The sequence below is a fragment of the Dermacentor silvarum genome, chromosome 10, assembly GCF_013339745.2.
Source record: "Dermacentor silvarum isolate Dsil-2018 chromosome 10, BIME_Dsil_1.4, whole genome shotgun sequence".
NCBI lineage: Eukaryota > Metazoa > Arthropoda > Arachnida > Ixodida > Ixodidae > Dermacentor > Dermacentor silvarum.
Genome location: NC_051163.1, coordinates 7774549 through 7798478, shown reverse-complemented (window position 1 = coordinate 7798478; position 23930 = coordinate 7774549). Strand labels below are relative to the sequence as shown.

Here is a 23930-nt window from a genome sequence, read left to right as displayed (position 1 = left end):
AAAATTCAATAAAATGAATTCTGTTTCATTCAGATTTGCTTTTTCAAATTGTCCAATAATTTGAAAAATTTTGCCACCCCTTTCAGGTGAGAAAAATCCATCGGTGACTAATTATTCGCATAAAAGGTTGAATTTCAATACAACAAAATGTCAATATAACCGAAGTACATTGCCGATCTTATCAATTTGGTTACATCAAGGTTTAACTGTAGTGACAGATTGTGCTAGTTGGTTCTGTATTGTCCTTTATGTTACAGCACAAATTAGGACATAGGGATGACTGACTTGTGTGCCTTTGCCTCTGTTGTCTCGTCGGTGTTCCACTTCATGCTGTAACATTTAAGATAACTCCCGTTCAGCCCCAATCTTACAAGGCAGCTTTTCTGCACATGTACCTTAAGATTGTTCAAGTTGTGTTTGGCCTCAAACAGTGTGTTCGCTTGTGCTTGACTCAAGCAGTGATAACCCATGCAGTACAGAAACTAGAGCTGCAGCCACTTATACCATTCTCCACGTTGGCCATGCGATGGAGAAGGGGCATCCATATCAGGCACTCGGGACCTCCATCGCTGGTCAACACGGACAGGAACTCGTTGAGCGTCACTCGAGACTGCACAGAGCCCCACAAACAATAATTAAGAACAATTTTCATGCCATCATTTCAGCTGTTTACAGCCTTTGGCTTTGATTGTTTTGCATGATGTCAAGTCATTTTATATTTGTACACCTATGTTTTTTCTTCAGATTTAAAAAAGTCTATATTTGTGTTATACAAGCAGTCATGTTATATATGTATAAAAACTACAATAACTAGATGGTATGCTGCAGGAGAAAGCATCTTATCGTTCTATTAATTTTGCTGTTTGGTGTTGAGGTGAAATGCATTATGTCACACGGCTTTTTTTACATTCTTGCTCTTAGTTTTGCATATTTAATGTACTGGAAATGTATAGGTGCTTTATAGAAGAAATATACTGTAAAGTTGCACTTTTCCATCTCATCTATATTTTTCATGCAAAGATGTGTCTGCATTGCAGCAGCTCTAAACAGTAGGAATGACATTCCCCCATTGGGGGACATTCCCCCTAAATTGGTTCACCAAATGCTTTGTGAAATACCTGTTCATAATATTTAACACAAGCTTAAACGAAGGGGATCTACCTAATGACTGGAAAGTCGCCAAAGTAGTCCCAGTCCACAAAAAAGGGAGACAAGCTTAATGCAGAAAATTACAGACCTATCTCTCTACTCTGCACCTCTTGTAAGGTAATGGAACACTTTATTTCTAAGCATTTAAGTTACCTTTTAGAAAACAATGAGTTCTTTTGTGAGAGTCAGCACGGATTCAGGCGTGGCTTTTCGACCACTATGCAGTTACTTCATATGACTAATGAAATACTGGCAATCTTGGACCAACGCGGACAAGTAAATAATGTTTTTTTAGATTTCGAGAAAGCCTTCGATCGGGTTTCACACAAAAAAATGATGATACACCTAAAAAGCATCGTATGCAGCGAACAAATTTTGCGTTGGCTTGATTCGTACTTGATGCATCGAAAATAATTTGTCAGCATAGGCGCTTTGAATTCATTGCTCGCCTCTGTACTTTCGGGGGGTGCACAGGACTTGGTTTTAGGGCCACTTCTCTTTATTCTCTACCTGAATGACCTGGCTTGCAAATTTTCCATGTGGTGCCATTTTTTTGCGGACGACTTTATTGTTTGTTCGAGCATTCAATCTTTGGATGACCAATCAAGCTTACCCGACTCTTTAATAGCAATACACAACTGGTGTATCCAGTAGAATATGACTCTAAACATCGCGAAATGTGCGCATATGGTTATTACACATAAAAAAATTTTCTAATTTGCATCTACAAGATAAATAATATAGGTTTTAAACAACTCGAGGAATTCACATATCTTGGAATTACAATTGATTCTAAGATAAGCTATAACGCTCATGTTCAGTACGTTTCCTCAGCAGAAATGAATAAATTATGGTTATTAAAGCACCGTTTAAAAACTGCACTAGTGCTACTAAATTAATGGCATATAAAACAGTCATTAGGCCAATGCTCAAGTTTGCAGATATTGTCTGGGGCCCTCACACAAAGGCTGGCATAGACATTATCGAAAAAGTACAAAGGAAAGCACTTAAATTTATCTGCGATCCTTATGACTGGCACATTTCAGTCACCAATTTAAGATCTGGGCTTCAGACACTAGAAACTCGCCACAAAATGCACCGTCTACAAAAACATAGTTAACAACCACACTAAAATGAGATTTGACAACTATATGCAATTTAATGAATTGCGACAGACCAGAGGTAACCACAATAAAACAATATTATTGCCGCATACTAGAAGAAATGCATATCTTTCTTCCTTCCTGCCCAAAACAATTCGCAAACGGGACGCCCTTACAGAATGCTTGGTCAATTCAACCACTCCAGGTTCCTTCTTATCTGCAGTGCAGGCATACTTGTAATGTTATGCGCTCATTGCTTCTTTTTTGCTTTTTGCACCCCAATGTCAGGGCGCAACTATGGGCTGTCCAGAGGGCCCACGATGCGGCGGCCGGGCATGGCCTGACTGTCCCAACGTGGGAGCGGCCCGCTGCGCGCTGAGTCGCGTATCTCAAGACTTTTATTAAAGTTTTGCATCCATCCATCCATCGTATTTCTTTGTACTGTGTATTAAAATACGCTTTCCTTGCTTTTTTTTTTCTGTTTCCTTGAGGAAAGAGTTTGAAATCATGTGACATTTGTATCACTCCTGCCTGGGCTTCCCAAAAGGAAGCTGGCAGTATTGTGAAATAAATTGAAGTTGCGCAAAATGCTACTGTTCTGCACACCATTCTTTTCCTATGAAAATGGGAATCTGTATTATTCGCCTATATTATATTTCACATACTTACCCTAGCCCTATGTCTCAATTATCATGTTATCTTACTACTCTTTAAATTGATTCACCATATGCCCATCAATACAAATATGATACCAAATTACATCTTACCCATTATGATCTACAGTTAAAACTTGATATAATGAAATTGACAAATTCCCGAAAAACTTCGTTATAAAGAGGATTTCGTTATATGCAGGTTCGGCACGAAAATTCGAAAAAGAAACGCTTACCCTATTTACTCGATTCTAATGCGCCCTCGATTGTAACGCGCACGCTTTTTCCGTTTTCGTCGAAGCACTCATCCTTGGAATGTCACACCAGGTACTGGATGCGTGGATGCGTGTCGTTTCGCACAAGCGCGAGGCATCGGAAACGAAGAGCGGGCGTAACGATGGCGTCGTATAGTGTTACAGTATAACCCCGCTGTTACATTCCCGGGTGCTGTGTTTTCCCGGCTGTTACGTCGTTTTCGGCCGGTCCCGGCACAGCTTCCATAGAACCCAATGCATTCGTAACCCCGCAGTTGCGTCGCAACTGTGGGACCGTTCCCGTGTCGTACGTTGCGAACTGCCACCCCGCGCCGGCCACAAAAGGAAAGAGCACAAAAGGAAACAATTGCACAAGCAAAGGTGATGACAAAAGCACCATGTCTCTTTTTGTAGTTCTGCCATGGATGCACACCAACTTACTTGCCCAGTACACTAGCTGGCTACAATTTCTACGTCGTGGTACCATTCTTTTGTTTTCTGTTTCTGCTCTGCTGCACACCACCAGCTATGATGGCTATGCACACTGTGTTCCTGTGAAGATTATCGCAACCAATGCCAGAGTGCTTCCACTGCTGTTGCGACACCAAGAGCAGTGTCACTGGTGCAAAACAGGAAGGTTGGTGCAACCACAAAGCAGTAAGCAAGACTATTTTGCTGGAATTGGGAAGCTGGTTGAAATGTGCTGAACAATTTTTGGGAGGCCCAGGTGAATGATACCCCACTCTGCTACTGCACCACTCACGAGAACCACAAAAAAAAAAAAAAAAAAAAAAAAAAACGAAACACAACCCCTTCATCTTCTTAGCTATGCATTATGACATAACTGGTGTTACAAGAGCAGTACCACAAAACCAAGCTAAATTTATATTTGTGCTTGATATAGGCACACCGAAAGTCCTAGAAGTAGCGGACACAAGTGGCTCAGCGTATCAAAAGTGAAGGATCAATGACACGTACTTGGGTTCTCGTGAATGCTGGGCTAACAGAATCCGATTACTGTGTTTCCATTGTTTTTTAAACTGCCTAGTTATGCAGCTGACCTGCAAGTCAGCACAAGAAAAGTTGAAAAAAAGAAGAAGTAGACAATAGATAAATGACTGTCTGTAACGAGAAAAGTGACTGTTTGTTGGCGCGAGGTTTCTCAAAAACCAGAGCAATACTTTTGATGCAATTGCTTCTATTTCAGGCTTGATGAAAAGTTTGCAGTCTGGCCTTTGATTAATTTCCTTGATGCCTCATAGTCATTTGCCACCATTTTACTTGAATGCAGTTGCCCAATGCATCCACTCTTCTGCAGCCAGCAGCTGATCCTGACCTAATGTCAGGATCACAATGTGAACTTTAGAAAGCAATAGTCTAGATGAATAGACTAAGTACTCCACATAGTGCATTTGTTCACACAAGACATAAAAAAAAAAACTATACAAGGGTACTTGCAAAGCCCACACAAACACAGCAAAATGAATGAGACACAGAAAATGATGAATGCACAACATGCTACTTCAAACAAAAATGTATTCACATAGTGTTTTGGGTGTTCATCCTCTCCTGCATGCGTGTCTTTTTTCGCATGCGCTTCGCGAGAATGATTTAAGATGCGATGCCACCAAACTTAAGCATCCTAACACCTCTCATGGAACTATCACCACTGCAGATAACCTACCTGGTGAAAAATGCTGTTTGGCAGTGACTCGCTATAGTGGAAGCTAGGTGACTCGAGCACAGAGGCAGGCAGCACAAGGGCCTCTTCCAAGAGCTGCCCAAAACGGGACACAGGTAGCCGCCCGCTGCCATCAGCCAGCAGCGAGAACAGGTCTGTGCAGGCATGGGCCACATAAAGATGTGCTTCAGTGCACCATAGTTTGCAGGCATTCCCTGGTACTAAACTCTCCACAAACCCTATGTTACCGAACGCAACCCCACCGCTATTGGTTACACTGCCTGGTGCATTACCCGAGACTTCATGCTGACTAAGGCAACTAGCTATGAGCAGGTTGCTTGAGCTCCGAATGGCATCCTAAAGGTTTTTCAGTGTAGCACAACCAGTGCGAGGACGCAGAGAAGAAACAAAACCCACATTTAGCGCTGTGTGTGCCTTGCTCCTTCTCTGTGTCCTTGTACTGGTTGTGCTACGCTGAAAAACATTAAAGATGATGTACTAACAAGCCAAAATCTCTACACTCCGAGTAGCAGTTGAAAAGGAAGCCAGAATTTGGAAAGGGTTTTTGAAACTGTACCAGAGAGAAGAACCCACAAGTGTGAAGCATGTATCAGTCAGTCCCTCTTATGCCCACTTCCCCACCAGTGAAAAGTAAAAAATTAGAACACCTGCTTATAGTGTGGAGCCAAACATTTCATCTTCCTCCTTGCAATACACCAACTTTGAAATGTCTGATTACATAAGTGATTTAGACTAAATTAGATGCATACAATAAACGAGCTCAAGCCATTCCTCCATTTAGTTCCTGCATGACTAAGACACCACTTTGATCACTCCTTGCTTCACCTGTTTGTTGATTATACTGCACTTAGTCCAATAATTATCACAGAAAAATTTTCACCACACCAAATGAGCATGTTTGCAGTGCAACAGACTGCACCTTGGTGATGGCAGAAAAACTCCCTAACATGCAGCAAAAAACACTTTCTACAAAGAGCACTTCAAATTAAAAGCAATGAAAGACAGGAGAAACTCTGCTCACCACAAACAGACAGCATAAAAAATGTCAGGACTATTTGGTAACAATGGCGGCGGTGCTCATTGGTCGTATCACAGTAATTCATGCTTTTACTATTTGTCACCCGACGGCATCGATGTATGCTCCCACCCTCCATGCCTTCACTGCATGCTTTAACTGGGGCCTCCTCACACATCTGGCAACCTACTCACACTGACACCAGTGGTGAGTTTACCCTTACTGGAAAATGTGCAACAACACAACAAGTACAGAACAAATTCAGAGGAGAGGACAAGTGCTTCACACATGGATAGAGAAAAGAAATTTGAAGGAGTGTCATGTGATAAAGCTGAAGGCCACCAAAAAGTTGGCTCAGCACGTGAGCATGCCACAATAAGTTTTAATGTCCTCCCATTCCGGTTTCTGTGTCCGCTTTCCAGGTAAACGTTACAGACATGGCAGCAATGTGTGGGAAAGAGAAAAATCAAGGAAACAACTGCATAGAGAGTTGGCTCGCAAATACTGGTTGCATGATATCATGCTGGCTCATAGTTTCTTCAATTCCTTCATAGCTTTATAGTTAACATAGTTCAAGGCAAAGACAGCAAGAGAATTCATTGGCAGCATCTCGTGGCACAGAATGCGCTGTCCTTTTTTTTATGTTAGTTCTAATGTCACACAGATTAATTCTTCATCTGTTCCCTAACCAGCTACTTTGTTTCCAATTAAGTGACTTGGTATGAGTATTGTAAAATCTACCAGTGTCGCACATGCACTGCCAAACTGTTTCATATGGAGCAGGGCCCAGCTTTGCAGCCTTTTTACCTTTACCACACTTTCTAACCTTGAGATAAAAATACTGATTGTGTGATTTTAAAGAAATTATGAGTTTACACCAATTAGCCTTTCTAATTTGGAGAGTTGGCCCTCCTGTCCATGCTCTCCTTGTTTTCAGGGACTGTGCAGGAAAGATCGTTCTGTAGCGCTGACTTAGTGGCAGCACTAAATGCACCAAGTCTGTGTGCATTTTGCTGGGAGAGGGAAGTGGCACTTACAGCGCAGCTTGTCCAGCAGCTTGCCCGCACACAGGATGGCCAGGGCCACCTTGAGGGAGAGCACCCGCAGGCAGCCCTGCTGCTCCCTGCATGCACCAGATAGGTTTGTATAGTAAGCAACACAAACGTGACATCACTATTAGCCAAAGCGAACTGTAAATGATGGAAATTGGAAAAGAGGTGCAATATCAGCCAACAATCACCAGAAGGCTTTAGCAGTGGCTGAGGGGTATTGTAAATGAATTCATCTCCTAGTGGTTCACCTTGTTACCCAAAAGGGTACGTGCGTGTCCTATGACAATTGTGAGCTTAAGTGTTACCCCATTTTCTATGACGCAGTACTTGCATGCAAGTCTAGCACCACGCACTGCTTCGGTGGCTTTGGCTGCCATGCCAGTGCTTCCACAAAGAATGCCACAGCTGGAGATACCACATATTCGGTTCGTTCAGAAATTGTGTACGAGTCATGTGACAAGCCCACAAGGTGTGGCAAAAGGAAGCAAGCAAAGCATGCTGCCTACTAACTGGGGCTGCACCACAGATGATACGTAAAGCAACAATGATTGGATGGCACTCGAAAAAAAGATCACTCACTAGGAACAAGAAGCAGTCTTATCACATTACAGGCAGAATAATAATTCAATGGGAACAACATGCTGAGGCCATATTCTCAAGAGATCACTTTCAAAAGGAGACTAACTTTTTTGTGAGGTGTCATGTAGCCTAACTAACGCCTCATTGGATTGATGGACATCCTGGCTATCAGCTTAGTCAGTCAGTTATTCACTGAAAGTAATATCTTCAAAAGCAATTGATTAAAAATACAGCTCCAGGTAATAACAGAGAAATGGACTAAAATTATAGGGTGGACAGACAATGCAGTTCCACACAAAGGATAAATATTCGTCCTTCATTTTCATGTCCTTTCTGGATTACCAATTATTCGCTCACATAGGTAAGATTGGCCTACTTCGAATTCCAGATGTCTAATTAACCAATCTAGCCTAATATTTTCCTTTAGTGTCCCTTTGAAGTACTTATGTTCCCAACTCAAAAGGTGGGCTCAAGCAGACGTCCATACTGACGGGTCATAGCTGGCAAGCAGCCAGTTGAGCAGCAGGCTGACGCAGTGGGGCAGATCCAGCTGCTGGCTGGGGGGAAGGCGCTTGTTGAGCTGGTAGTACAGGGAGTTCAGCAGGGCACGCACCCGCGTCACCCCAAGAGGCGCTTGGGCATCCATAGCATTGAACGCATTCTCACGGAAGGCCTCGATCAGGTTCCACAGGTCCACTAAATGCACTGCACATTCAGAGAGATGCAGCCCTGTGTCCTGTACTGCACAACGTGACCTCTACATGTAGCGAACCAGGTTTCAGTTTTATGCCTAGAATTCACAGTGCTCAAAAACAAGCCCTCAAGATACTTCTGCCTGCAGTTGTCAATAGCTGCAGCCCAAAGTCTCCCTACAGTTTGTTTCCAACATGTCCTTAGTAATCACTATGCTTCTCAACCACTAACGGCAATGAAGTACTTTGTATTTATGCTATTTAATTTAGGACAATTTCAAAATAGAGACCACATTTAAATGCACTAAAGGAGTACACATGCGGTGATATACAAGACGACCCATAATATTTTGAGGTATGACTTAAATAAGTGTGAGCTGGAAAAGTACACTGAAAACTGAATTAGCCAGCAGTCTTTACAAACACATGTCAACTGAAACACTTGTCCATCAGATACCACTTAGTTTTAAGCCTAGGTGAGACTTTAGGAGTGTCAAGGTATACCAGCAAGAACATTAAGAACACTATAAGGAAAGAAATATTTAAAAATATGGTAAGAATACTAAGCCAGTTTCTTACATTGACACCGCTTCTGAATGAAGCGAAGCTTGCAGGCTGTTCGGTAGGAGGCAAACCGGATCACATCAAAGTTCTGGTTCTCTGCACAGGCCATAAGATGAGCAACATCACATAAAAAAAGCAGTACACTCTACAAAAATGCAATGTATGTTAAAAAGCATGAAAAGCATTTCGATGTATATGATGCCTAGCAAGAACTATTACAAAAACGAAGAGGGGTCAACAACAAGCATGGCCTTCCGACTCTTACTGCATTAATAGGTTATCACTTATCAGTAGTGTCACAGGTTTAATTAAATGACATTATAGTGAGGAAATAACTACTTGCTATTGATATTTGTCACTTGTTGTGGCCAAGTTTACCAATTTCAATGCAACATATTTGGAAATGAACATTTTCTACAGATGACGCACCTGCATCCTATGGAATCTCGTGCAAGTGAAGCACACAATCAGCAAATTTTCAGCAAATAAAAGCACACCATGTTAGGAATTTCTTAGTAACATATATAATCGCATGAATCCTAAAGTGTCTTTCTGTAACTGAATGATAATGCAACTACAGATACTATGTAAAAAACGGGCTTATCTTGAAGCATAAATAATGTAAATATGGGGAGTTGGATTAAAACAAAAAAAAAGCTGCATAAAAATGAAACTGTATCCATACATGTACCTAACTAAAACTTTATGTAAATTTTATGCAGGCTGTTTGAAATACCTTAATCTTGGCCCCAACAGAATAAAAAGAAAAATTGAAGGCTCTTTGTATAAATCTGCGGTTGAAAGGACCTGCAATAGGAAGTTCAGATTTCTCTTGCACATGGTACTGCTGATATCCATGTTGTTGCTTCAAGAACACGTTAGCAAACTTGCATAGCAAGGCACAGATACTACATGCCTTGATGAAGCCTCCAAGTTTGTGCAGCACAGCATTGTGGTGCCATCTAGCATTCATTTGGCAAATGCTTACTACTGCCTCGGAGATTAAGGTACACAGGCTTTGTGTCATTTTCCGCGACAAGGAAACTATCGAGCATGTACTTTGTCACTGTCCCCAATACAGCACACATAGGCAGTCACTCGCGACCGCGCTGGCGCGTCTTGACGACCGGCCGCTTTCGGAGCAGACAGTCCTGGAACGCCGGCCTATACAGTCGTCACACAACAAGTCAGTCAAGGTACTCTTGAAGTTTTTACGCTCGAGTGGACTTTCTGACAAACTATAGTTCTCAGAGACGTTTCCAACCTCCTCTATTTTTTTTTATTCCTTGTATTTTTTTCGTGACTGCTTTTTCTCTTCTCTATTCTTTCCACCTTTCATTCCCCTTCCCCCAGTGCAGGGTAGCAAACCAGAATCTTTTCGGGTTAACCTCCCTGCCTTTCCCAACACGTTTCTTTCTTTATCTCTCTCTCTCTCTCTCTCTCCGCTTTTTTTTTTTTTTTGTAATTATAAATATGACATACAGGATGCTTCACACAAGAAGACACAAATCAGCGTGAACATTAAGCAAAACTTGCTATTGCAAGTGAAATTTTGCATGACTGCACATCTCAGAAGCACACATGACACACGAGAGACTTCAGACAAGAGACCAATGAGACTTCACTGTAATGCAAACACTAAGTATAACTTGCACAGGTAAAAGTCCTAAAAACTTAGATGGCAAATTTTATCCAGAAAAGTCTCATGTGGCTGCAAACACTGCAAGCAGGTACAGGCAGAGCTGTGTACAGGAAGGAAGAGTCCAACTTAAAAGAATAAGGCTGAATAACTCAGAGAGTCAAGCTGGCCTCATGCACTGCATGCGTTACCACACATTTTGGATCCCTGCTGTAGATCGTGAAAACAAAACAGTCGGCCTGCTCACTCATTTCAGCCATGAGCAACTTGACGTCTGCTCCTGGTTCTTCATCTTGGTACTCCATGCTGAACCCCGTGATCTGGTTTTCCACCAAGAGAGCAGACTCCCTTCACTTGTCAGTCAACTGTAGCCACGTGTTGATTGGCCAGCTGCCCCCCACTGGCCCATAATGCTGCAAAGACAATACCTTCTTTTTTTTTTTTTTAATGCCAAGAGCACGGGCTGTAATTTTGCATTACAAAAGACTGCAGCCAACAGTTTGACAAACTCACGCATCACACAAACTAAAAGCTTTGGGAAGATAGAGAACAATTTCGGTGTTGCAGAAACCAGCCGGCACATCTACACAAGCATCTGTTACATGAATGCACTGAATTCAGGTATTTTGCATCAAATACATGGTGGCCATTTCAAAATGTGGTGAACAGTTCAGCATTCAGTTTTCAGCTGTAATAGATTAGTGACGGATGAAATTCCCAATGATAATCATATGACAGAATACCTGGCTGCATGCTTCAAGAAGCTAAAGCAAGCATAATCAGTTTCAGGCCGATCAACCACTTCTGCAAGTTCTGTAGTCTTTATCTATTTATGCTATCCCTATATTCGCTTTTGCACTCAATTTCTGCAAACAGTGTTGCCATAAAACTGCTCCCACTGTGAATTTTTTGCCAAAATGTTCCCACTTTTTTTCAGACAGCACTTAACTACAACAGCCCTCACCACCATATGTTGCATCGGTCCACTAGCTGCTCATCAACTTCTCTGGAAATAACACAGCTTGCATAACAATAAAATGTAATTAATATATTTTTTATTTTTTAACATAACCCAGTCTCTCATGCGAGGCACTTATAATATAGAGCTCTTTAAGGAAGTAAACTGAAGCATTCATACAATTAAGGTATCACATGCAAGTCAAAAAATAATTAACACTGCAAAATTGATGCTCTTCTAAACATACATTTGCTTCCTCTGCAATCCTTGTTCACATACCTGACCCGATAAACACTTTGTGCACCAGTAAACCTTCGCAACGTTTGCTGCATCTGTGCATTTCAAAAGTGGGTGCTCTCTGCCTAAGCAACGTATAGACCAAATTGTCACAGTCGGCTCTGCAATATTTTGTTAGACATTTTAGCTTAGACCCCAAATGAGCAACTTAAGCTATATCCATGCTGCACTACAGCAGTTCCAATCTAATTAAATCATGCGAGATATAATTTCTGCAGAAACACCTATATCAACTGCAACAAAACTGACAACCCGCTGCACCACCGTAAGCTGTTTGCATGTGCTCGCCTCGCACTAGCCCGCGCAAAGCGCGTTGGAAAGCGAAACTGCGTGTCGCAGGACCCCCAAGAACATTCGCAATGGTCGGACGAACCATGATTGCTCACTATTGTGTACGATACGCCACGAGGCTGGATCACTTATTTTTGGCAGCATCCTTCAAAAGAACTAGATAAGGCTGTTTGTGTACACAAAACGAGAAGCCATCGGTTCGATCACGCTCATCTCTGCATGGTGTATCAAAATATATATGGCACGAGCGACAAATCAAAAGTTTCGTGCATTTATTTCCGCTTTTCCTTAGCTTCCAAATGCAAGCGGATTGTCGCTGCACAGCAGCACACGTTTCTTAACGCCGCTTATCGCCCGCAATCACTGCATCTTCAGTCCGCAACCACCGTCGAGAGCAGCGAGATTTTGGTGCCGGGCAGATTCAGATGCAACTTGATGCCAGGCAAGTGATGTTATATTCAGCGAGTTAGCAGCTACGTATTATGTTATAACATTAATGCCACGCCCAAGTCTAGCGCTGCGCATTTTTTCTGAGAACTTTAACTCTGTGACCGTTCACGGCCCCCGCTACGCGCACGGACGCGAGCGACCGGAGAGTAGGCGCGGCAGCATCACAGCCCGAGAACAGCGGGCGAGTTTCGTTTAAATGTGATGCGTACAATACTCACAGGAAAGGTACAAAATCTTCAGCCATGCATCGATGTCTAGGCTTGCACGGATTAATTTTTTTCGCGTTAGTTTCCTTGGGTCTATGCGATCGACTAACGTCAAACATGGAAAAGGCACGCCATTTTCGCGTTGCGCCGAAAACAAACAAGAATACAAAGGGGGAAAAAGCATAATACCAGACAAGCACTCGCATTTAGAGTTTATTTTTTCTATGCCAAGCAGAAAAAAAATATTTTTGTTTGGAATAATTGAAAGCTGATGGTCCACATTCTGCAAACAACATGGCCTTTAGGATTGGGCGGTGCGTGCTTGCCAATCTTGGAGGCGATAAAAGTGAAAATGTAGTTGCTATATTAGTCGTTTGGCCGCGCTACGTGCTGCTCATCTTCAAGCATTAGAGCAATTGCGTCTATTTATCTACCGCTGTAGGTAAATGTGCATAGATGGCATAGATAAATAGGAGAACTAGGAAAGAAAACAAAGTCGCGTTATGGCGACACTAACGTAATTTAACTTTTTAGTACATTAAACACCGTGGCGGCCTTGTGGAAGTCAGCACTTTGTGCACACGTGCAAACGGCGTGAGTGTTTTTGTTGTAGCACTGTTCTGGCGAGTGATTGTTCCTGTGCGCCGACGCCCACCTTGCGAACTTCTCGACCGTGGGCTGTGGCCTTTTCGTGAGGCGTCCTTGCTTCTGTGAGGAGAGACCGCTGACTCTTATGTCCACGAACTCGATCTCGACTATGACGAAGAAACTTCTCTGCAGTTTAATCACGCAAACTATCTGTGCGAGGCGCAACGCGTAGCTGTGCGCGATCACTTGTGAAGAAGCGTGAACTTCATTTGGAGGTCGCCGGGATGGGTAAGTTGTCCGTCACGCCTACTGTCACAGGCTTCCTGTCATCTGCTGCACGTATACCGTTGTAAACGCACTAACGCCCGTGATCTGAAGGGCGAGGACGATCGCAGCTGTGGTTTAGGGCGCGTGATTCGATTTCCAGAGCAGCTGCCTCCCTTGCTTACCGCTTTATCGCGTTCATCCAGAGCTAAACTGTCATCGTCAATTTCGCACAAGCTTCTAGCTTCTCAGGACCCAGAGACCCACATCTAATGGCAAGAGGCTGCGGAGCTAGGCGGAGTTTCTGTAACACCGTGTTTCATTTGCTCCCAGGCCACAAATAGCAAGCAGCGTAAAAGAAAGCAGCGATGTTCTTGTGGGAAAACGGCGGCCCTTGCTTTCGGGTAGCAGACAGCGGCGCAGTGCAAGCGCTGATGGTGGATACCGCGTCTTCGCGGAGTTGCCTCGATTTAAAAGCCCATGGGCGCTCGAGTTTCCGTGCCGTCGGGAGCCATTGGTCCGCGCCCCGGAGCGGTGTTTATTATTTTTTTTTCCTTGCCGAGTTTCGCTCAGCGCGTCCGCTGCCTGCGCAGCCGTGGTATCGGGTCGATACGCGGACGGAGGAGAGAGCTCGCTTGCCGCCGCATTGGGAACCGCATCGCATTCGGTGTGCCGCCGGCGGGGGATCCTGTGTCCTTTTAAGGGGGTCCCAAAGGTCGTGCCTTAACGGCTCCAGCTGAGGCATCGTCGTCGCCCGCGGTTCTCGCCATGCTTACCCCCGTCCGACGATGCATCGCCTTCCGATCGGGACGCGGCGACGAGATCGCTGCTGGCGAGGCCTCACAGCCTCTCTGCGTGTTTGCGTCCTTACGGGCAGTCTGGAGCTTCGGCCGACTTCTCGGTTGAGCGCGCGGCTATGCGACTCGACGCGCCGTAGTGGTCCGTAGTTTGTTGTTTGGCGCGGTGTGTCTGCGGTCGACCATCGTTAGTAGCTGGGCGCTGCTTGCAGTGACCGCCATGTAGCCCCGTAGTGATGTAGCTGCAGCAAGCAGTTGTTTTTCCACATTTCGATTTGGTGCACCTTCCCATAGAAAAAGGGCAGCTCAAGAGACGTTCTCTCCGGCGGCAAGAACACACGCCTTCCGTATACTCCACCATAGCAATCCTCCTCCTTGTTGACCGAGTTCTGCGAGAGAAGCATAGTTTCTGCATGTTAGAGTTTCTCTACCCTCCTCCCACAAAGCACTTGACTGCTATAGCCGCTCTCAGCTGACTCGAAGCAGCATGTCCTTCTTGACTCCAAGTTTGCGCTGGTGTATGGAAAGCCAGTGGGTTGGCTCCATCCTCAAGCAGTGCGAACAACATGACTGTGAGTGCACACTTTTGAAATCAATCATTATGTACATGTTGTCACAAATGTATATAAGCTCTTAATTCAATCAGTGCAGGCTGATGTTGATGCATGCACATTTTCAGTGACCTTAGAAACAAAAGACTTGAAATTGTGAGCTCCATTGACTATCTTACAAGATGGAGCTCTGTGATGGAGCCAGGCAAGCTTACCCATTGCAACCATAATTAACGGTAGTGGTTGTTGAAAGTGTCTGTACTACAGGATATAATAACCTCACTTCAAGAAATATTCTAGCCTAGTGTTGACTCGCTGATCCAGTGTACACCTTATTCTTGGTAGTCATGAGTTCCTTGCAAAACAAGGAGCAGTATCACTTTCAAAAGCTTGTGGTTGGCCAGAGTCGTATATGTGGTTGCGGTGTGTTGATCCTTTCCTTTTGCATTGCCTCCTGTTCATTCTCAGTTAAAATACTACTGTTTGAAATTCCTAATTGCAGAATATATTCTTACTATAAAATATATGCTTATATGTAGAGGTCATAAACATGAAATGATGACCTGTGCTGCAAGTATGTAGCAACATCATGCGGTAAAGCTGCATGTTTGTAACATTAGAATTGCACATATTCAACTTGTCAAACAGAACTAATGAACAATATCGGTTAGTCATCAATAGAGGTATGGCAATCAAACAACTACCCCTTCATAATGCCTCAGTCAATTCAGGAATGCCTTGGTAATTTCAAATAAAAAATTATTGCACAGGCACCTTGGAAGCTATTGCGATAAATCAAGTTCCTTGATACGAAGGAACATTCAATATGGTCCTGCCCTACATATTTCTAGAGTTATTTAAGCAATTAGCACGAATGTATTGCATGTGCCATTTTTGCTTCAACTAATTTTCTAATTACAAAGCTGAAACATTTGTTTAATTATTTATTATTTTTATGTTTTGTTATGAGGCTTTCTGCATCACTACATATGCATTACAAAATAGGAAATCCAGAAGTCAACCGATAAAGCAGCTTCATACACAATGCTTGGATTACCGAAAAAGACATACACTATATTTCTTTTTATGTGCAGTAAGGATTACAAAGAAACAATGACCATACTTGAAAAACAAAAAAACATGACAATGCACATTAGCAAAACAACTTCATTAACATAATGCTTGGGAAAATTGAGTTAATAAATGTCCTAAAGTCAAGTGTCAGACATTTGTAACTCAGGCCACTAACCTGTGTCCAATTTTTTTTTATTTAAATGTACGCGCCTGCTGCAATAAAGCAGAACATGGGGCTTCAACATACGAGCACCACTGATGCTCTTTTATCCATCGGTCAAGCAAGCGTTCTTGCACAACACCTTTATTTTTTCACTTTGTTGTTGGTTAGCGTATAAATGGTAAAGCTTTCTTTCCGCTGCTGATACTGGTACTGAGCAGTGGTATTTTATGTAAGGATGTGCGAAAATTTCAAATATGAATTGAATAGTCCCTGCTATATTTGATTCGAGAATGCTCTGTTTGAAGTTGTCGAATAGTTTTCTTTTCTGAAAACAGATAAGGTACAAAAACATTTGTTTCTAAAATGCTGGCAGCTGTGATTTTTTTCGTTTAAACAGAAGTCCGCAGAGGGTGTATGGGCTTCTGTTTAACCGAAAAAAATCATATGTCAGAAATGTCATGACAGTACCCCTTTATATGTTAATTATATTACTGACTGTTTGTTTTTATAGTGCCAGTGTCATGCCATGTTCTGCCAGTGCTTTCTTTTATTTTTTGGACCTACAGGTTGCTGTGGATGTTGTGCGGCACTGCGGCCCCGCTACAAGCGGTTGGTGGATAATATCTTCCCTGCCAACCCTGAAGTGAGTTATGCAGCTCTCACCTTTGGCTTATTCTTCCGAAATTGCATTTGCCCACACTCAAAGAATTCAGAATGCAAAGCTTTTCTTTCTTCTTTCAGCCTGCCATGTTATATATTTTTGTGTCTTCGTGTGTATGTTATTGCATGCATATGTAATCTGTCCCTCGTGCATGCTGTCTTATTAAATATGGATGAGGCAATTTGCTAATGTGGCATGTGCGGGGCAGGATGATTTACATTTGATTTCATTTAATTAGTTGTTGGCAGGATCATGAAAATTGGTCATATCTCTAAAGGACACTGATGCTGTAGAATTACTTGACTTTAGGGAATACTTTTGCGAGTATCCAAATTTATTTAAAAGCGTAAACAACCAGATCGTGGTTACTGTATCATTGCTAGACATTACTGCATTGTTCTGGAATATGGAATGGGATTACTGACTGCTGTGTCTGGTAATTGAGTATTTGTTACATTGGAAGCCTAGACAGGGTCCACTCATTATTGGAGTCAGTTTCAATGGAATAGAGTTCAAGGAGCAGAACAACTGAGCAAAGATAACTGTTTTAAGTGTCACAATAAGAAAAGCTTGGAGAAAGGTGGAGAAAATAAAAGAATTGATAAGTGGGGATCTGCTGATATGAAATACAGGCATCCTTGGTAGTCATGGCAACTGTGGTTGTGAGTTGTGTTTTGCAGCTACCAAAAAGCAACACCATCATATGGTGGCTGGGTAACTTATAGTCTTCTTCATAAACCTGTCTGGCCACATTTGTGGTCAAAGAATTTGCTCTTGAAAGTATCGTGCTCCTTTATTGAGTCCATTGTTTCTGATATTATTTCAGGATGGCCTCGTGCGCAACAACATGGAGAAGCTCACATTCTATGCGCTCTCCTCACCTGAGAAGCTGGACCGCATCGGCGAATACTTGGCACTACGGGTGTCACGTGACATCTCGCGCCACCGGCTCAAGTATGTCGAGATCTCCATGGAGGCCATGGACCAGCTGCTTGTTGCCTGCCACGCCCAGAGTCTCAACTTGTTTGTCGAGAGCTTCCTCAAGATGGTGCAGCGCCTGCTAGAGTGTCAGAACCCAGACCTCCAGCTGCTCGCCACTCAATCGGTGCGTGCCATTTACATCAACCGCCAATAGCTCACTCTACGTTGTGTACTTTCGCACGCATGTCCGACATCTTGCATCTACTGTTTTCATTCAGTAAGTGTGTTGTTCTACGGGTTATATTGCCAACTGGAGTGGTTGGATTCCGACGGAGGTGGCATGTGCATGCATGTGTGCTTTTTTGATGCACATCAGAGTAGCCCCAGTGAGTTCCACTGCACTATTCCATATAGCCCTGTACATAACGCTTTCTCTAACAAACAGCTTTCTGCCTGGCTGTCTGGCTCCGATGTAAATAGCCTCTTTTGTCTGTGTCTTTCCATTCAATAGTGAGTAGTGAGTTCAATAGTGAGTAAGGCATCATTCGCTAACCATTCTGCTGATTTTATGTTCATCTGGGCTTATGCACCCACCTCTCTTCAAAAGTTATTACAAAGCACCAGAGAGCCATGTATGACACATTTTGTGTCATAGTGACATTTCCTGTGACAGTATGTGGAAGGGCATAAAATGAAGAATATGTGAGCATTGTTGTACTTCATATGTATGCTGTTTCACGTTTTGTGTTGTGTTAGAAGAAAAATTCTCAATAGTGTTCAGTGCTGCATACTGAGTCTGCGTTTCTTCCCGCCTTGCGTGTACAGTTTGTTAGGTTTGCCAACATAGAAGAGGACACACCGTCGTATCATCGACGCTATGACTTCTTTGTGTCCAAGTTTTCCTCCCTCTGCCACGACAACAACTCAGATGTGGAGCTGAGAAAACAGTAAGACTTCTGTTGGATCTATTTCTGCTCATTGTTATGACAGTTAAAAGGCTGACTGAAAAAAACAAGAAAAAATAAGATGGGAATTATGTAAAGGGATTTTATAAGGGCTGTTTTCAACGCTGTAATCTTTTGGTCTACCAGCACAAGTTTGTTACAAGTGAACCTGGAATATAAATGCATTTGAAGCAAACTATATTTCAAACCAGTTCTTTCTTCCCGTTCTTTTCCTTTTTTATTATTGTCACCAAACCAGGTTATATGCAAAACTTTGCAAATTTCTGCACATAATATGATTGCTACAAGTAAAATTATAGAGCTCTTATATATCTATAATATATATACAGGGCAATCGTATTTAAGCTTTACGTAATTTAAAAAATAGCCTGTTACAGATAATTCTACTTTGAGTGGATTATTCAGAGAGGTAAACAATACTTGCATGAAAAATTGAAAACAAATATCCAACCGATTAACAAGGCATCTCTAGTTAACTTCATTAATTATTTACAGCACATTTACGAATTGTAGCCAGTGAGATTGCAGCGCGTATCCACTTGGAATGAATTTCCAGAATGACGCAAATTTGGAGAAATGCACCATCAAACTTGCCGTAAAAATGCACTGTTGTTCCATTTACTTTTTTAACAAAACACTCTTTTATGCATTGAAGCACAAAAGTATGTGGAATGCCCATTTATTTTGACCCACATTTCAGGAAATATTATTTCGAAACTGGTGTCATCCTAGAAATTATTTTCAAATGGATACGTCTTGCAAGCTCACTGGCTACAATTTGTAAATTGCAATATGTGTCATAAAGTATTTAATGAAGAAGTTAATTTGCAATTTCTTTTTAATTAGGTGAATATGTGATTAATTTCTCATGTTAGTAATGTCTGCCTCTTTGAATTACCCAGCTCAAGAACAAGAATTATGGTATCTGCCACAGGCGATTTGTAAAAAATTCCATAAAACTGAAAAATGATCACCCCTTATATAGGTTGTTGTGGCATGAGGACCAAAGTGTTTGAATACAAACATTTTTATTTACAGTTTGTATAAATTTTGTATGAGTTCTATGTAAGAAATATAGTGGTATTTTCGAGATTAACATGTAATATTGCATCAATTTAGTTGACTTTACGCACACTTTCAGATACAGCTTACTGATGTGTTATATCTATCCTTTCTGTGCATTTACAGAGTTGGTAACTTGATGATTCAGTCTCTTTTCCTCTAATTTTGCCATTTTGATCAATTCTTGCATGCCATTCAAGGGCCCAAGTAAAACATTTCCTAGCATTTGCTGGAATCAGGTTTTTGTTTCCTTTTTGTTCTTAGTTTTCTGTGTGCAACAGGCTTTGTTCACATTGGCTCAATGGTTTCCACAGGAGAACATTGCTTCACTACACATATTTGAATCACAAGGTTGAGAGCTAAAGGTTGCTTTAGTTTTCATTGGCTTCATTTGTGTGTTTTCATTGGGCTGCATGACGTAGTGACAGCAGAAATGATGGGACAGAGAAAGCATTTATCAAGGAGGCATGCACTCTTGTCGTCTGCTCTGTCCACCATGTTGAATGCGTGTTAAAACTAGCCCAGCTTTTTCGATGGTAGCGCTTGCGCCCTTGCGAGACAAGCCTCTCTCGTGTGTCTGCAGGCTGCGTCTAGCAGGACTTCGGGGACTACAAGGAGTGGTGCGGAAGACGGTCAGTGACGATCTCCAGGTGAACATCTGGGACGAAACCCACATGGAGAAGATTGTGCCTTCGCTGCTGTTCAACATGCAGGATGCCAAGTGAGTTGTCGAGACAAAGTTGTCCAACACTTGCCTCGCGGCTAAGCATGTCAAGGACTTCACTGTAGCTAGATCTAGAGTCGCCACTTTTGTTGCGGCATAAAACACTGGTAGCTGGCCACTGTGGGAAGGAGTTCATAGGGGAGTAATTACTTGATTTGCCCAGACGCACATTACGTTCAAACCAGGAACAATAAAATGTTTTGAGAGGTATTGTACAAATTGAAAAGACAATATTTTTGGATAACTATCGTTTGACAGGTGCATACACGCAGAATGCAGTGCAATTCAGGACACTACGAAATAAAAAGTAATTGACACAAATTTTACTAGATTTGGTATTTGTGACCTCGAGACATTTAATTCAATCAGACCTGCCACAGTAGCTGTGGCGTTTTGCTGCTGAGCCGCGGGTTTCTTTGTTGAGGGTTGCTGCAGGTCACTTGTTTATTCTCGATCCATCAGAGACACATTCTAGTGGGGGTAGAATGCAAAAGCTTTCGCATATCCAGCATTGGATGCATCTTAAAGAAACCCAAATAGTCAAAATTAGTCTGGGAATAGTCAAAATTAGTCTGCGGCTATCCAATACAGTTTCTCTCATATTGCCTGTGTAGCTTAAGAACAGTAAACCCAATCAATCGACCAATTGTGGGGTATGCTCTGCATGCAGCTATGGCAGAAGGTGAGCTATGGTTGTAGCCACACTTATTCACTCTGTAACACATCCCAAACTTGTAGTGCCAGTAAATTGCAACCACAGGGCAGGTTCGGGTTAATAAGTCAAAATGACAGTGTATGCTCAAACAGTATTTATTTGCTAAGAGAAATAGGTAGTCAGCACTAGGTGAAAGGATGTCTGCTCTGAAAATAATATAATAGCGAAGGGGTCGGCTCATCTCTTATTGCACACGCTCGGGTGACAAATTCTCTTGCAGGAAGGGCAGGTAGTCCAAGTAGCACTCGGAGGGTCGCAGCCAAAGAGGGTGTGAAATGTCAGGGACCCCCCTTTGTAGCTATCTTGCTTTCCCTCCAAGAGATCCTGTTCATAAAGGGGCTTTTCCCTTCCCATCGTCTGGCAGGGGCGCACACTGCGGTGTTGGGTAAATGCCACTGAGAAGTGTGAGGAGGGCACACTACATCCCCTTCACCCCACTCATTTTGTACAACAGATATTCTCAGGGTGTGATTTGGCAATCATTCAGCCAGAGGGGACCATACAACTGGCAAATAAATGCCCATCAGGTGTTTTCACCAGCAACTCGCAGAGCTTGCGAAAGAAAAAAAGCAGCTATGCTGGTGAAAGACTGGACAGATAGTAACCCAACTTGCATGAGCAAACTAACCATGGCATTCTGAACTCGAGGCAGTTACCAATGAAGTTACTGCTACTTAAACAAAAACCAAGTTCTCAATAAATGTGGAAAGTGCTGCAACCTAATTTATGCAAGCACGAAAGAAATTTAAACAAAAACAAAAGGAGAGCATAATGCATTGCACGTGAATGACATGAAACAAATATTGTTTCTGTTCACTCAGGTGTGATAAAGAAATGAAGCTCACACATATATATATATATATATATATATATTTGTGTGTGTGTGTGTGTGTGTGTGTGTGTGTGTGTGTGTGTGTGTGTGTGTGTGTGTGTGTGTGTGTGTGTGTGTGGTGTGGTGTAGTGTAGTGCAGTGAGTGCATTCTTCAGTGTCACTTCATTTGACTGTCAGTTGACATTAAGTGGGAGAGATACATGGGGCAATTATACCTGTGATTCAGCCTATGATTTGTCACACCAACAACTACATCTACCAAGTTTGCAGCAGCTTCCAGGAGGCTTGAAAGGTCAGAGTAGCCATAATTCTGATACACCACATGTCGTATCGAACACCATGTCATATACATTTGATCTTCTGTTTTATGGCTTAGTGCCATTCAAGAGCAGCTAGACAGGAACTCTTAACTAATGACAAAACACAGTGTAATGCACTCAGTTCACCATATTTATCTATTTTCTATGGTAGTGTTGTTAATTACACTCTCACCTGATGTGCAGATTTTTTTCCATGTCAGCGCACTTCTGCACTGCTTAGCTGAAACAATTCAGTGTTTTGTACCTATGCCACAAGTGCAGGCATAAATGAAAAATCAAGTTGCAAGTCAAGTACCTGGTGATTTGTGCAAGGAAATTAAAAGTACTGTGGTCAGCTGAGAAGTCTATCAGCATGGTTCCTGAACTGGCAGATTCATTGAAAAAGTCCACAGTAGGTTGCATTGAAACAATGACAGTGCTCGAAAGATGGCATTACATTAAATATAGGCTTATTGCTTCTGGCCTGGCCCCACAACATTTGTTGCAGACATCTGAGTTAGCTGTAGTAGAATTGCCCTAGTGTTACTTTCTTAAGTAGAGCATCTAAATCAAAATGTAGTTACAGTTTTAATTTGTATTTCTTTGGGCTTGGACTGCCTTGATGAACTCAGCTTGGTCCTAACCTAAAAGAAGAAAACATGTGCACTTATCTTGTTTTTTTTCTTGTGTTGACATGAAAGCTCTGCAGCTACAAAAAAAAAAAAAAAACACACACACACACAAAAACAGTCACATGCAGTACATTTTGCACAAAGTAAGTGTTGCTTTTTCTGCATGGGCATTCGCTATATTACATAGCTCTTAGGCCTTGTGTTTCAGTTTTTCACCTAACTACTGTTCAGTAACGCTACTTTACTTCGCTCTCAGCAGCAGCAAACTATTTCTCTTCGTTCCATTCCAGCTTAGAAAAGACAAGAACGCCGTCTGTTCACTCGCAGCAAGAAAGTGGGGAAGGCGGCGGCACTGCCCAGACAAGGTTTTGATTTGCTCTCATTGCATTCTTTTCTCAAGTGTCGCTGGCCATAACGCTATGGAAAACTCAACGAAAAAGTGTCCGTAAGACCACCAAAATTGCTCAATAGCACCCCAGTAAATACTCCATAACGCTGTGAAAAATTAGGTTAAGGATGCTAGAGTGAGCAGCTGCTGCTTCGTTCCTTGAGAATTCAAGCGCAGGCTTATTCATTCTGACTGGTGCTTTCTGATATTCGGCAGTGCGCGGGCTTCGGAGACGCCAGATAGCCCCCAAGTGGAGACACCCGTCACCTTGGCCGAGAACTGCTTCCGAGAAGTCATGGGGCGAGCCACATACGGTCACATTGCATCTGTCATCAAGCCAGTCTTGAAGTGAGTAGTGATCAACATAGCTCCCTCTGCTTTGGGTGGTCATTGGCCTCTGAAGAAAACCAAACTTGTCTCGGTGTGGCTGGCTAAATGGGTGTTTACTAGGCTGCATCTTCAGGCTCTTCTGTGAGAATGGCTTCTTGTGGTTTAAATTGAATTGAGTTTTTAATTGATGAGCGTAATATGTACCATACTATGCTGCAAAATGAATTTGGATTCATAGCCGAAGGCTTTTCCTGATTTGTACCAAGGTGTTATAATGTGAGCAGAACAAAGAAATGAAATGGCACGAATATCCACGTGTTTATAGAGTACTATATGGCATGTTGCCTTCTGCTAAGAAGC

General features: G+C 42.5%; 2 protein-coding genes across 8 annotated transcripts in view; one reads left to right on the top strand and one right to left on the bottom strand.

Moving 5' to 3' along the window:
• LOC119466021 (dystrobrevin beta) overlaps positions 1-12765 on the bottom strand; it is a 31072-nt gene extending 18307 nt beyond the window's left edge. For all 4 annotated transcript variants that reach the window (XM_049657616.1, XM_037726508.2, XM_049657617.1 and 1 more), the window contains exons 1-7: positions 12617-12765; positions 10650-10815; positions 8779-8859; positions 7999-8212; positions 6914-6999; positions 4844-4995; positions 505-610 (exon numbers count right to left, since the gene is read on the bottom strand). In XM_049657616.1, coding sequence (XP_049513573.1) covers positions 505-610; positions 4844-4995; positions 6914-6999; positions 7999-8212; positions 8779-8859; positions 10650-10707 — 697 coding nt within the window. In that variant the 5' untranslated portion in view covers positions 10708-10815; positions 12617-12765. The remainder of the gene's footprint in view (positions 1-504; positions 611-4843; positions 4996-6913; positions 7000-7998; positions 8213-8778; positions 8860-10649; positions 10816-12616) is intronic.
• A 289-nt stretch (positions 12766-13054) lies between these two features.
• LOC119466020 (protein EFR3 homolog B) overlaps positions 13055-23930 on the top strand; it is a 31419-nt gene continuing 20543 nt past the window's right edge. The window contains exons 1-7 of one of the 4 annotated variants that reach the window (XM_037726507.2): positions 13055-13480; positions 16608-16684; positions 17529-17807; positions 18449-18570; positions 20234-20371; positions 23143-23217; positions 23457-23588. In XM_037726507.2, coding sequence (XP_037582435.1) covers positions 13477-13480; positions 16608-16684; positions 17529-17807; positions 18449-18570; positions 20234-20371; positions 23143-23217; positions 23457-23588 — 827 coding nt within the window. In that variant the 5' untranslated portion in view covers positions 13055-13476. Of the gene's footprint in view, positions 13481-13829; positions 14826-16607; positions 16685-17528; positions 17808-18448; positions 18571-20233; positions 20372-23142; positions 23218-23456; positions 23589-23930 lie in introns of those variants that run through there. The other 3 variants (XM_049657613.1, XM_037726505.2, XM_037726506.2) reach the window with 3 other exon arrangements.